The sequence below is a fragment of the Phaethon aethereus genome (assembly GCF_964289735.1).
Source record: "Phaethon aethereus genome assembly, chromosome: 2".
In the NCBI taxonomy this organism is placed as follows: Eukaryota; Metazoa; Chordata; class Aves; order Phaethontiformes; family Phaethontidae; genus Phaethon; species Phaethon aethereus.
In genome coordinates, this window is record NC_138582.1 from 105,834,577 (window position 1) to 105,848,526 (window position 13,950).

A 13,950-nucleotide genomic window follows, 5' to 3' on the forward strand; every position below is an offset into this window, starting at 1 on the left:
GCAAATGTCGATAGCATTGAATTTGTATAGAATTGATCAGCTTCAAATATAATAACTGAAACCTTCAGCTTTGTGGTATTAATTAGCAAAAGTTGATGTACTACTTAATGCTAAAAGTGTATCCTTTTTACTGCAGTGTGATAACTTGAGACAAACCAACCTGGTAGGGCTTGGAAACATTTCCTCAAAGAGTTGTTTGTTTTTAAGCTCAGAGTCTCTTTGGCTCATGCAGTAGCGTCTGCAAAAGCTTGTAGCCCAGAAAGGAGTGGGAGAAAGAACATGAAACAAACAGTGGACAAGCATTTCCATGGAAGGCAGAATGCTGGAACAGCTGGAGCTACTGGTTTCATTGTATAAAGGCACCAGTTCAAAGAATGGGCAGGAAGTTGCAATCAAGTCTAGCACAACCGTGGCAGACAAATCTTTTGTCCCCAATGTTACTTTTTTCTTTTTGGGATTAATTTGATTAGAGGGTCACCTTGCAGTCCAGACTTCAAATATGACACATCTAGTCCACAGTCTTACGAATCGCTCACGTATTTGTATTTGCTCATGTAAATGCTCCCAGGGCTTCCCAGCAATAGTGATCGTGTTGAATAGTTTTGAAATATACTTTAAATGTGAAAGGAAGACCTGGAAAAGCATCTGAAAACTCAGTAAGGATGTATAAATAACACTTTACCTTCCAATCAAGATGATACATACATGTAAATCCCCAAGTTATGACACTGGGTAAAGTGGCGTAAAACTAGAGCATGAAAGAAGAGCGGGGCTACGAAGTGACACTGCGGTTCTAAGTGCCGATTTCACGCCCTCTCACAGGGCTATTACCTTCTCTGAAATTCAGAGATCCCAGCTTCTGCTGGACTCAAAACGCAGAAGAAAGCGTAAGCCAGAAATCCCTTGCTCCTGTTTCCGCTGGTACGTGTCCCTGCGGCTGATCCGCTCCTGGGGGGTACAAGCAGGCACTGCTGGCATCCCCGCCTCGCTGCCGCCCTGTCGGGAAGAGCCAAACTAAACAAACTGAAACAGAACTAAAGCCTCTCTCCGGAGCCAATTACTGGCATCAGCTCTGCTTTTCAGCAGACAAGAAAATAATGTTTTGTAAACGTTTCAGCTGAGTCCTGCTATAAAAGCAACAAACAGGCTTGCGCTGCTTTGAAGTGCCCTTGTGCTGTCTCCATTCCTTCTTGAGCGAATCCAGATTTCCACACAGATGGTGACAGAACATCATTAGCACTTATATGGAAAACTCCGCCGAAACCTGTATCAAATTTGTCCCCATTAGGTTCAAATTTCATAACTTGCAAAGTAAAACTGGGCTTGGTTTCTTCCATCTTTTCTCCTAGTTCATTTGTGTTCAAAACCGCAAGTAAATAGTTTCTTCATTCCTTTGAAGTAGTCTGAGGTCTTCAGAAAACCACTTAAGTACTTTGGTTCATCCACCAAAAAAAACCTAAGTAAGTCCTGTACACTTTGGATGCTGGATTTATGTTCAAGAATTTAGGATTTTATAAAATCCCATTGGTTCTGTACATATCTAACATAACCACTCAAAATCTTCATTCTTTTCTAGCAAGTACTGGACACTCACATGTGAATTCAAAAACCTCTGGGCTTAAATTCTCCTTTTTCCAGATTCATCATACAAATTGAGGCAATGTTTTTGGTATTATCTTTCATTGAAGAAAATCGTCACAGCCAAAAAAAAAAAAATTATATAATCTGTTCCACAAAAGGTATGCTATTAAGCTTTTTTAACTAATTTTTCCACTGTGGTATATATATGTGTGTGCATGTTTTCTTAAGACATTTATAATTCCTTTTTTTTTAGTAGGCATCAGATTGCTTCAGCTAAATGCTAAGCAAGCTAACAGGCTACACGTTGAAGAGACACTTCCTAATGATTTGGGAAAAAAAGGAATTCAGTAAACAATCTGAATTGCTTGCAGTTTCTGGAGAGATCATCTAAGCCATTTCAGTTCAAAAAGCTTTTCAAATGCATTCATCATGCTCTTCTGTCCAAGTTTTGAAAGAATCCACAGAAGAAATTTCAGAAAGAGATGAATTATCAACATATTCAACAAGTTTTTTTGTATCCAGACTTTGATGATTATGTGCATGAGTCTTCCTGGAGTTAACTTGGCAAGAACATTCCCAAAGATTATCTGCATTTGCACTCATCTACCAAAAGTACTCAGAAACTACGTGTAGAGTACAACTGCACTTAAAATATAAAAGTGCTCTTCACTCATTAAGAGACAAGAGAGATCTGCTTAGAAAAGCAACTGATGGATGTTTCAAAGAAACTCACTGTTGGCTTGCACATCCAGTCACTCAGTTTGCTTTAGAGGAGCTTGGGCCGTAAAGTTTAGGTACGAATAAGGTAGTAATTCTGTCCTTAACATTTATGCAGATTTCCAGCTGTAGCTGAGAGAAGTCTCTTCCAAATCAAAACTGAAGATGACTGTAACCTTACCCAAGAGAGCCCCATTCTGCTTCTATAGTTAATCGAGTCTGACACTCACATAGCATAAACTTACACGCATGTGACACAGATTTGGTAAAAAAACCCACCCCAAAACCCCCTTGAAATGTACTTTATTTGGAACCACCAAACTGCATGAGTCACAAATGCATGTAATTGCAGTTAGTTTTAAGTGTTGACTTGAGAGAGAAAGAAAAACACATGTTATATTGCAGAATTCTATAAAATTGCACTAATTTGTATACAAGGAGACATGACAAAGTGTTTTATTAAAATAAAAAGCTTTAATACTTTTGCATTTAAAGTTTTAGCAGAAAATAATTGCTACAAACATGCTACGACAACATACATGTTCAAAAAGTTTTCAGTGCTTTCTTTCAAAGTTCAGCATTTTGGCAAAAAAAAGTTTTTCCGTATGTACTTCAAAAGTTGGCTATCATAATACTGATATAAAATACTTCATGTAGACTAAGGTCAGGTGCATAAAATACAATACGTAATAAAACATACTGTTTGTATAAACATTTAAAGTATAAATTTCATTAGATAACATGCAAATACTGCAATATTTTAAATGGCACTTAAATATAGATACTGAGATTCTTTATAATTTTGCATCCAATATGAGATTCTGAAATGTACAAAACTATAAAAAGAACATTTTTCTTCATTGAAGTCAGGTACTAGTACAGAGCTTGATTGTCATTTTACAAGCATTGAGCCCAATGTCCAGCAAATCTTCACTAGTGCAAGTAAAGACATCTACTGAAATAGGCCCAGGGCTAGTTAGTTTTCTTCATAATAAAATATGAAAGCATATTTACATGAGAATAAACTCTTAAATTTTTTGGTAAGGTAATTAAGTAGCAGCAATTTGTTTCTTCCAAAAATGATGTTTAAAATAGGTGCATGCTTTTTGTTGTCAATGATATGCATCTGAATAATATAAAAATAACATTCTTCAATAAACTCAAAACACTACTTCATTCATTGCTGAAAAAAACCCTATAAGATCCCTTCTTGCAAAAATCATAAATCCATAATGTCAGAACCTTCCAGAGTATTTCTATGTTTCCAAGATCAATGGAAAATGATCTAATTGTGCTGAAACATTGATCTGACAAGTAATGAATAAAATAATAATCTTTTCACATTATTCCAAATACTTTTAGTTCTTCATTGAAAAATATTAGTTCATCAAATCTTCTACAATTTTTGTTTTCTGGTTCAGTGATCAACAATTCTGAATGTCCTTCACAATATAACACACCACAATACTCATGCATATTTTCTAAGCAATTGTGTATAACATATTAACGCTCACAAGGTGAGTAAAAGGCTTATGAACAGGGAGTGCAGAACAGGCACCACTTTAACAGAAGGAGAAGAAATGCTAAATGAAACTTGTACTTGAGATGCAATTAGAGCTGACAGTGGCACGTGTGATGCTAATGTTGGACTGTCTGAATTTATCAGTGACTCAATCTTTTCTGCTTCTTTATTGCAGGCTTCAATCTAAGGAAAAAAAAATTATTTCTTTTCTTGCCATGTAAAACACCAATGCAAAAATGCTGCTAGATAGCAAAATTCAGGAAAGAAAATCTGAGTTATTCACATCAGCACATAAGATTTATATAATTTGGGGGAGTATTTCTTAGAAAACATATTGGAGCTCTTATCATAGACTCTGGTACTATGAAAACTGCTGTGGAAGCCCTGAGTGGTAGCAAAAGGGAAGCTACATACAAGTTACCGTGGGTGATGTGTTTTGAATGTTGATGCCAAAAAGCTCACAGTAAATTGTAATTAACTAAATTAAGTACCTCTAAAACTGAGGACTTCCTTCTTGATTGACCAAGACACTGCCTTGAAATCTGCAACAGTGTAAAAATGAGGATTTTCTACTTACTGGGCTTTTTCTTCCAAATCAGGGAAAACTGATTTCTTTTTTGGGAAGGGAAGAAAAGAATGGGAGTAATAGGAAAAACCTAAGAAAACCCAGGTTTCCAGGTTTCCATTCCCCCAGTGACATGATGAAAATTATGAATTTATGTTAGAAAATCTATTTTTTCCACCTTACCTTCTACTGCAACGCAGGAACGAATTTAGTACTAAGTCTCTTTAACAGCTTTGGAAGCAGCCTCTGGTGAAGTTTTAACTTGACAAAATTAATATCTGGAGGCCCAAAGCTTTGAAAGTTCAGATACTTCTAGCTCAGCAAGGGGTGTCACCAGCAAGATGAGCAGCTCTTCCCTGGTTTCAGGTGGCCTCTCTGATTTTAGAGAGTCCCCCTCTACCCAGGAGTCTGACAGCACCTGCTGCAGATGGAGTAAGAGATGACCAGATTGATGAGGCCCCAGACTTTGTGTCCTAAGTCCTGGCAACATTTTGGGCTATTTCTGCTAAAGAAGGAGGCATAAGCTTGGAGCCAAGTTGGACATAACAAGGGTTGCTCCAGTAGTACAGGCAAGCAAAATACACACAGTGTATCTGCCCGAGAAACAACTACCCTATAAGATACTGCAACTTGCAAAGTTTATGGCAGTGATTCTATTCCCTCACACTATACCATAACTTTAGCCCATCCCAGAAGGAATACTGAGCATGCAAAATTAGACTGCAGAAATAAAATGGAAATGGGAAGCAGCCATCAATATAAAATTAACAACAAGGAAATGAACCTGACTGAATTCTGTTTGTATTGTAAAAGATGAGAAAGAGATTGTGGGCAGGTTTTCTCTCCCATTCCTTCTCAAAGCTAAGCCCTTCATTTTACACTAGTACACATCAACACGTCAGGTAATGGAATGAACCAGTCAGAGCACCTAATCTCCAAAGGGACTTCATTATCAAGGGCTGTCAGCAGGGCCAGGCAAGAGTGTTAAAAACAACCACAAAAGGGCAAGGAATTATGTTGCTTTTAATAGGAAGAAGATACCCTCACTGGTCTTACAGAGGTTAACAAGCAGAAAGTAAAAATGAAGGAACAGCTCCAAGACAATAATAATGCAACACGTCATAGCCAAAGGCTTGCTTTATTGCTCTGAACTGCTCCTAAGAAAATCCTGTAAGAACTTCCGAGTTGCATTTGTTGGTTTACCAACAAATTTAGTTTAGTACTGTGAGCTTTAGGTTCTTGTTTGCTAGAATGAACTAGCTATGACACAGCAAGCTGGGCAGCTTATTGGAATGTTACTTTCTTTTTGAGTTCTTTATAGCATTTTGGGATTTCCCAGCGCTTTTTACCATAAGGTGGAAAGGAATGTCAAAACCAGAATGGTCTCAGAATAGTATCAACAGATCCTCTTTGGTACGAACTATTGCTTACCATCCCGGCGCGCACAATGCACTAATGGGATATCTATGTATGATGTGCTTCAGCCTAGTATCACATATACTTCGATCTACTTTTAACAATTACCCTGGAGACAAAGGAGTACCATTTCATATGCAGGTATGCATTTAATAGACAATATTAATTTAAGAGGTCATTGAGTAATTTATTTATTTTCATTAGTTTATATTTTCTGTTATTTTAGCCATAGTAGTTGAGGGTTCTGCATTTATTAGTTTTAAAACAAAAATCATCTTTGGCCTTTCTTCACCTCTCCCATCTAATTACCCAAACTCAGAAGCCTCTTATCAGAAGAGCAGGATTCTCAAGACACATTTTACCATCCATAATACTAGCTATCCACATTTGAGTCACTAGAGAAATCCCCATGCACTTGGTACACAGGAAAATACAAATTTTAAAACTGCTATATTGAAAGTAGTAAAGTGTACACATATAAAAATGCAGTAACTCCATGCTGGGTAAACAACATAATAATATAGTCTACCTGCAATGGTTTGGGGTTCTGATCCACAGGAATGATAAGAATCACAATTTCGGATTCTATGCTTAAATATCCAAACACATCACATTGCGGCACTGAGACATGCAGGCGGATTTTTTCAAGTATGTCAAGTACTGTTATAGGTTTTTTAGTTGTTACCTGGAAGAAACAAAGAACTTTGTGGATGATGTGATATTATGCAAAATTACATTTCTCCTCTTCAGTTTTAACACCTTGACGTCATGCCAGAAAATTTGTTTCAGCCATTTAAACTACTCATTTCTAATCTCTAGCAAAGAAAGACCCAAACCCACTCCCCAACAAAACATTAAAAAAATGAAAGGAAGAACGGGAAAAAATTGTTTACTTCTTAAATTAACTATGGTTTTGATATGTGTTGCCCCCCACATTCATGGTTAGTGTGTATATGTATCACGTACCTCAAAACAATGTAAATGCTTAGCTGTTACAGTGGCTTGTGTTCCCATGCTGGGAAACGAGAGGCAGAGCAGCCCTACCAGCTGGCACTCCTTTAGCACCTCAGAACCTGTTCCAAGAGCCACCAAAACTCTCCATGCTCAGGGTAGTGTCACACCACGCACAGTCTCCAGGTGGCTGTGACCAGTTAGTGATCATCTCTGGGGGCTTGTTCAATGACCCCTGATGGACGTTTCCAAAGGACAGAGCTTCAGTCAAACTTCTGTAAATTTCTAGTATGTGCTAAGAGTATGCTGACGTGAAGGTTTGAGGGATCACATATTTTAAATGTAAAAATATACATATGCACATATTTATATATATGAGTTCTGAAAACCTGACTCTATTGTGGCGTTAGGTGAGCAAGAGAAGAGAAAGTAATCAAGACTGTGGTGACAAAGGGAAGAAAACAGAGAGGGGAAAAAGAAGAAAAAAAGCAACTAGGTGGGTAGGTGAGAGGAGAGTAGTTATCACCAACTACGTGAATAACTACTTGAGTAAGTCCAAGAAGTTTCTTTAACTAGAAAGCCTTCTTCTAACTAAAACTAAAACTTCTTCTCCACAGCCACATGTTGTAATGTATGAACTGAGAAGCTCCAGTAGTCGCCATGTCCCTGGTGCCATTAGAGATGACAACTGGAAGACATTCCAGGATGCCGTCATGACCTAACAGACACTGTTACTCAGCAAAATCGATCAACATGTGCGCGCGCGCACACACACACACGGCACACACAAACGCAAAATCTCTGAGAGGAAATCAGTAGAACGTCAATCAGCAGCACACCCTTGAGGTGAAGGCCAACCACACACTGGACTGCAGCAGCAAGAACAGAGCCAGCAGAAGTCCTTGTCCCCCTTTATTTATGCCACCCTCCCACCCCAGACCACACTGACAAACTGAAGAGAGTCCAGCAAGCATTCAGCTTGTGGAATCTCTACTCCTGGAGGTTTTAAAAACTGAGCTGGCCAAGCTGATCTAACCGCAGTTAACCTTGCTTTTAGCAGGGGGTTGGACTAGAGGGTCTCCAGGGGTCCTGTTCAAGATAAATTTTTCTGTGTTTTTACAATAATAGCAAATTACCTCTACTCCTAAACATATAAATAAGTTAATGTAATTTTATACTGTTCTGGCGAAATTCTCTTTCTTCTTGATATTAAAAAATGAAAATCATGTGCAGATGCAAACATGAATTGTTTTGCTTAACCAGGCACGATCGTCATATTACTCTATTTTGTTGTGATGTTATGCCAAAAATCAAGCGTTCTGTTCTGTTCCATATACTGAAGCATAAAAGCTGGGGTCAAGAAAGTGCAATCCTTTTCTACACCACATGGGGAGTCTGGGCCTTAGTATGTTGTGTTCAGCAATAGACAACATCAGATCCACCTTACACTGGAGGTTTTCAAAGCGCAGTAATGAAGGGTGCTGGTGTCTAACTTACAGAAATGCTAAATTAAAATCCAACATTCTTGCTGATAAGTAACAAAATCAGTGACAACTACTATCTAGAAAACCCGAAGAGTGTAAAACAATCCAATTTAGATGTGAGACGATGTCAGAATTGTTACCTATATTAGGAAATAGAGAGCTAGCAGAATAATATTAACAAAAACTCCATAAATAACAAATATACACTGTATTACTACCATGAGATAGATGCAGTTCTCATATAATTTGTCTTTACTATTGCAAGTAAATAATTTAAACTGTAAACCTGAATGTGCTTGTTTCTGCCTACTCTAATTCTGTTTTGCTTTGCATTGTAATTCAATTTCTATACCTGATATTAAGAAATAAAGGAAAGTATAAACAGTATGAAGAAAAAATCCAAATCATACACTAGCTAGTGAAAAATAATTGGTTTTATAATGTGTTAACTTTTCAGGAGAGAGTATACAGTAACTTGACTTTTCCATGTACCATTTAACGTAAGGCATGATTAAACTGTTTACCCTTGCAAAAGTGTCCAGCTTGTCTTTGTCATATAAGATTCTCAGCATTCCTGCACATAGTGGACAGCAGGCTCCTATGGGGATAAAAAAATCTCAGAAATAAAAGCAAATAGTCTTTTCACTTTTAAGTAAGCAGGGGTCAAAAGTTGAACATTAACTCAGAATGAAAATAGCAAAACAATGAAACCGAAGTAAATCTTTCAATTTGATAGTGAAATTGCACAATTTCTAACATTTTTTAATGTTGAAAACGTTTGTAATGCAAAAGCAGTCATCTTTCAACACACATTTACTACTATCAACATGAAGCAATAAGTTGAATTTTCATTTGTTTCAGGATGACACATTGTAATCTAAAAACCACAGGCACTTTGTACTACAAGACAAGGTTTTGTATGGACGCATGCATATGCAACTAGAGAAACTATGAATTTCAAGACCTGAAATAGCTAGGACATGACAGAAGCAATTATGCATGTTGCAAACATTAATTTATGTAGTTATACCATGTTGGAGCTTAGAATCTTTATATAATAAGGGGCGGGGGGAAAGGTCCTGTCTGACAGATTTGTGTTTAACACAGAAGCATGTCATATTTCTCCTACTGTTTTTCCTCACCATCTCAGAAACCAAAGGGCTAATATTTCAACTTTCTACCCATGATTATATATTTAATTCACCCCTCTGACGTATTCTACATAAATTCACATCCACAGAGTGACTTTTACAATATTAAATGTAATATCAAAGCACAAAGACCCTTTTTCAAACCAGTGAATGAGAAAAATGCATAAAACTGATTCTTTTTAAAAACTGAGCTTTTCTTGCTCTATGTATTACCTGTGATTAGTTACTGTTTCATAAAGGGAGTATTTGTGAGAACCATAAAAAAACAGTTCAAAACAGTACAACTGTAAAACTTCCTACTGTCTTCCTCTTTCACAGTACTGTAATACACAGGGTATTTTACTCTTGTCTTCTAATTAAACATAATCTTTGTTCTTCTGGGAACTCTACTTTGATGACAATTTGGCATTCCAGTGTGGTATCTGTGCTGCCACTTCCGAAAAATTACTCATCCGATTCCCAGTGACATTCTACCCTAGACACCACAGACCTCATTTGTTTCTCCCCAACCAGTCCTTATGGGGAGAGCTGCCAGTTTCTACAGACTGAAGGAGTGTGACTCCTAAAGCCGAGGCCCTTCCACTTCAGAATTACTCGGCTGAGTCCTGATACTAGCTTGTTCTAGCCCCAAGTGAAGATCTTTACTTCATCCTTTCTGTTAGATGTCTCAAAGACGTTATGGAATATAATGTTTTAAAGCATAAGTTTCGTTCGTTCCAAATACACACCTATTTATATACACATAGCCTGGAGACTCTCTCCCATCTGCAGTAAACTTCAACGATGAATTAACATACCTGGTGCGATAACCGGTTTGCAGCCAGTAGCAGAAAGCTGGGGACATTTAACAAAGGCACACTCTGTATGAAAACCGTAGTCTGAGAGAACACCTACAGCCTGACAGTGTCCATAGTAGTCAACAGCCACACGGTCGGAGTAGGCAGCACAGACGCTGCTGTAGGTTTCCCCGTTATGTCCACATACAGGTTCCGCTGATTTGCAAAACGGCTGAAGCACACAGAAATGTTTCAAAGATTAATCTATTCATGCTACAGATAAATCTTCAGAATAGTTTTAACATTAGGAAAACCAACGTTAATGGGAATTCGCCGCTAATATTGTCAAACATTCAAAAAAGTAGGAAATCTAGAGTAAATAACCTGCTAGTTTATGAATGGGTAATAAATGCAAAGCATAAGTATTTAAAGAAGGTAACAGAAAAATTAAAGTTGGAATTTGAGAAACATATAATAAGACATGTTTTGGGAAATAAGAATTTTTGCTCCGTGCTAATGCTTATAACTATGTCATTTAAATTAACTTATTAAATTAATTAGAGTTAAGATTATTATAATGTTATTATGTAATAAACAAAATAGTATTTTCTTAATAAAACTAATTTATTAATAAAACATTTGCTATTATAGTATTTATTGATCTTTTAATGACATATTAATAATTTATTTATTCATTAATCTCAGCGTGGTTTTGTTTCTTAAAATTTAGTGTGTGCGCACCTGCATTTCTAGCACATTGTTTGAGAACCTAAATGTATACATTTATTTAAAAAGAATAAAATCCATTACTAGACACCTCTGTCAAAAATATATTGTTGAGACCTTTACTTATAAAAATATATTTGTTGTGTCCATTTTCTCTCAGAAAAACTTTTTTAGTGTATCATTTGATTCAAACACATGTGAAAATCAAAGAAAATTGTAATATAGCTTCTTCCTGTCCTGCCTGTGTGTGTATATTAGTCCAACACATTGAAAAGATCAAATGCCAATAAACTAAAGCTTCTGAACATTGACAGAAGAAAATGGAATTGCTGACTCTTTGCAGACAAGGTATGATTGATACTTTTGTCCAAAGACTTGTGAAATGACAACTCATTCCATATTTTCTTGATAAGGTCTAAATATTTTATTAAAGTAACTAATATTTCAAGGAATTCACCAGAGCTATATGATCACTGTATATCCTCTGAAACAGCAAGACAATTACAGTTTCTATGTTACACACCTAAGCTAACAAGAAAACAGATAGAGGACAAGTAAATGTTAGAACCCGAAATAGTTTCATATCTTGCAGTCATCTTCCCTATAAAAGGAAGAGTGAAAACTGAAAGCTACCTGTGTCAAAGACTTCGTGAACATGGATACAACTAGACATATAACTGCTGGAGAAAAACACAGCCATGCAATATTCCTTTGAGTCTTACTGTTCAAGGGCTGAACATTCTCTGAGTATCTCATGAGATATCTGATGTGCAATGAGAAGAATTATCTGTACTTAACGAGGTTGCTGAAAAAGGGCAAGAAAAAGAAGGTATAAAGACAGAAGAAAGGCAGGAACTAGAAGTGGGTTAAAAGAGAAATAGCATTTATAATACAGGAAAAACCCTGAAAAAATGTTCTGTACTTCTAAGAATATCCATCAGTTGAGACCAAGACAAGGTCTCGAATTAATCTTCATCATTTGAGAAAAACCTGGAGATAAACAGCCTATCAAATTTACACTAGATATAAGGAAGAAATTTTTCACAATGAGGGTGGTGAGAAACTGCCCTCATTGTGGGTTGAAAGGTTGCCCAGAGAGGTGGTAGATGCCCCATCCCTGGAAACATTCCAGGTCAGGCTGGACGGGGCTCTGAGCACCCTGATCTAGTTGGAGATGTCCCTGCGCCTTGCAGGGAGGTTGGACTAGATGACCTTTAAAGGTCCCTTCCAACCCAAAATATTCTATGATTCTATGACTCTATGATTCTATGAACAATGGTAAAGCCAGCAACTTTGAAAATAGTAGCTCCTCACTTTCTTGTAAAGCGATAGAAATAGCTTGTCTACCAACACTGTAGGGAGCAGTGGGATGGAAGAAATAAACCTAATCCTAATCCTTCTCATGTATTAATATGAAGACTAATCCAATCCAGACTAAATAAAGAAAATATTACAGACTGCCTAGTCTTCAACAAAACTTAGGTGTAAATAGATCCTAAACAATGAATTTGATAAACCTGGGGCACAATCACACAAAACGTTAAAGACTTTCTATGACCAGGCATTCATTTTTATTTAAAACAAGTTCAAATTGGTGAAAATTAGTATTTAACTAACCAAGGAACTGCACTAATTACTGCAAACATACCTCAGTGCAAGCTTTAATAGTGAAAACTATAGGAAGGATATATATATCAGAATATTAGCCCCAAGAAAGCATAAGCAAAGCTCTTGATTTGTTTTGAGACAGCTGTTAACTTTAGTTTCAGCATCTAGTTTTATTCAGACAAAATTCTGAATATAATTTTGTAACAGTGTTTTTTATAGTAGTTAAAATTACTTTTTTAAAGGATCACTTTCAATGAAAACATTTTGTAAGCTATAAAAACTAGAATATTGCAAAGTTGAACATTAAAGAACAAAGAAGATATGATATTTATTGCTAGAACCACTCCCTACCTGGCACGGTCCTCGGTACGCTAAGCTTTTTCCTTTTTGGTATAAAGTACACAAGTTACTGTATTCCACATTGTCTGTGTCACAAACAGGATCCCGTGTCTGGTCACAATTTAACTGCCTTGGCAGACATTCATGCTGGCTACATTCGAACTTTCCAAAACTAGTCAAGCAAACTTGTTTCTTTGGTATGCACCTGTATAAAGTAATAATAATTTCATATCATGTCACAGGATTTTTTTTTAAAGCCTTAAAATATTCAGGGAAAATATTTTCAGTGAAATCTTTTCCAGTGCTTTAGAGCTAACTATGGTTCATCAGAGTTGCAGGAAAGCAGGAAATATGTATGATAAAACATTCTGAATAGCCAATTTTGAATCTCACCACAAACCTGGAACTCGTTCACACCATGTTTAGTCAATAGATGTGAACTCAACTACAGTTTCCAGTAAAATTAATCTTTACCGAGTATTTTTCAATGTATTTTTAAAAAAGGCTTGGCTGAACTTCTTACCTATTTGCAAGCTTCATTTTGTAAACGTGTATTTAAGGAAAACTAGAGAAAACATGAAAACAGTGAACTGCAAGAGAAAAAGATTATATTGCAAAGGTCTAGCCTCACCCTTCCTTGAGAAGGTAGTGAAAACAAGACTTAACAAGATTACATGGTTTCAATTACAAATATTTATTTGGGTTCTAGCTTTGTAGGCTCAGTATATTATACCACATCCAGTCTTGAGGATGACTGCAAACAAACGGAAAAATCTAGTATTAACACAATTTCCTTTCTGGCATGTCATCCCTCTCAAGCCTTCACAGATAAGAAGTAAAGAGCACTAAACAGCAGAAATTCTTTCCTCTTTATATTAAATATGTACCTTCCATGGTCTTATTCGCAAAACATTTGCCATATCCCCTGCAAGACATCCCTCTGCTAGAGAAATGCCAGCCTATAATAGAGTCTGATGAATAGACTGATGAAAGGTCAAATGGCTTTTTTAACAATCTCCTCCTTCTATAAATGACAACAATGCTACCACTGGACTATGTACAATACATCTTTACTCTCTCTGAGTGCTGCTGTCCCATGCATTACACATTTTCC

The 13,950-nt window shown here is 36.7% G+C and overlaps 1 protein-coding gene across 1 annotated transcript in view; it reads right to left on the reverse strand.

Moving 5' to 3' along the window:
• Window positions 1-3,808: 3,808 nt before the first annotated feature.
• Window positions 3,809-13,950, reverse strand: part of RECK (reversion inducing cysteine rich protein with kazal motifs) — a gene marked incomplete at both ends in the record, with an annotated part of 67,370 nt that continues 57,228 nt past the window's right edge. Inside the window, 5 exons of the mRNA XM_082015043.1 lie at window positions 3,809-4,003; window positions 6,331-6,486; window positions 8,761-8,834; window positions 10,185-10,395; window positions 12,849-13,041. Of these exons, the coding sequence (XP_081871169.1) occupies window positions 3,809-4,003; window positions 6,331-6,486; window positions 8,761-8,834; window positions 10,185-10,395; window positions 12,849-13,041 (829 nt within the window). The remainder of the gene's footprint in view (window positions 4,004-6,330; window positions 6,487-8,760; window positions 8,835-10,184; window positions 10,396-12,848; window positions 13,042-13,950) is intronic.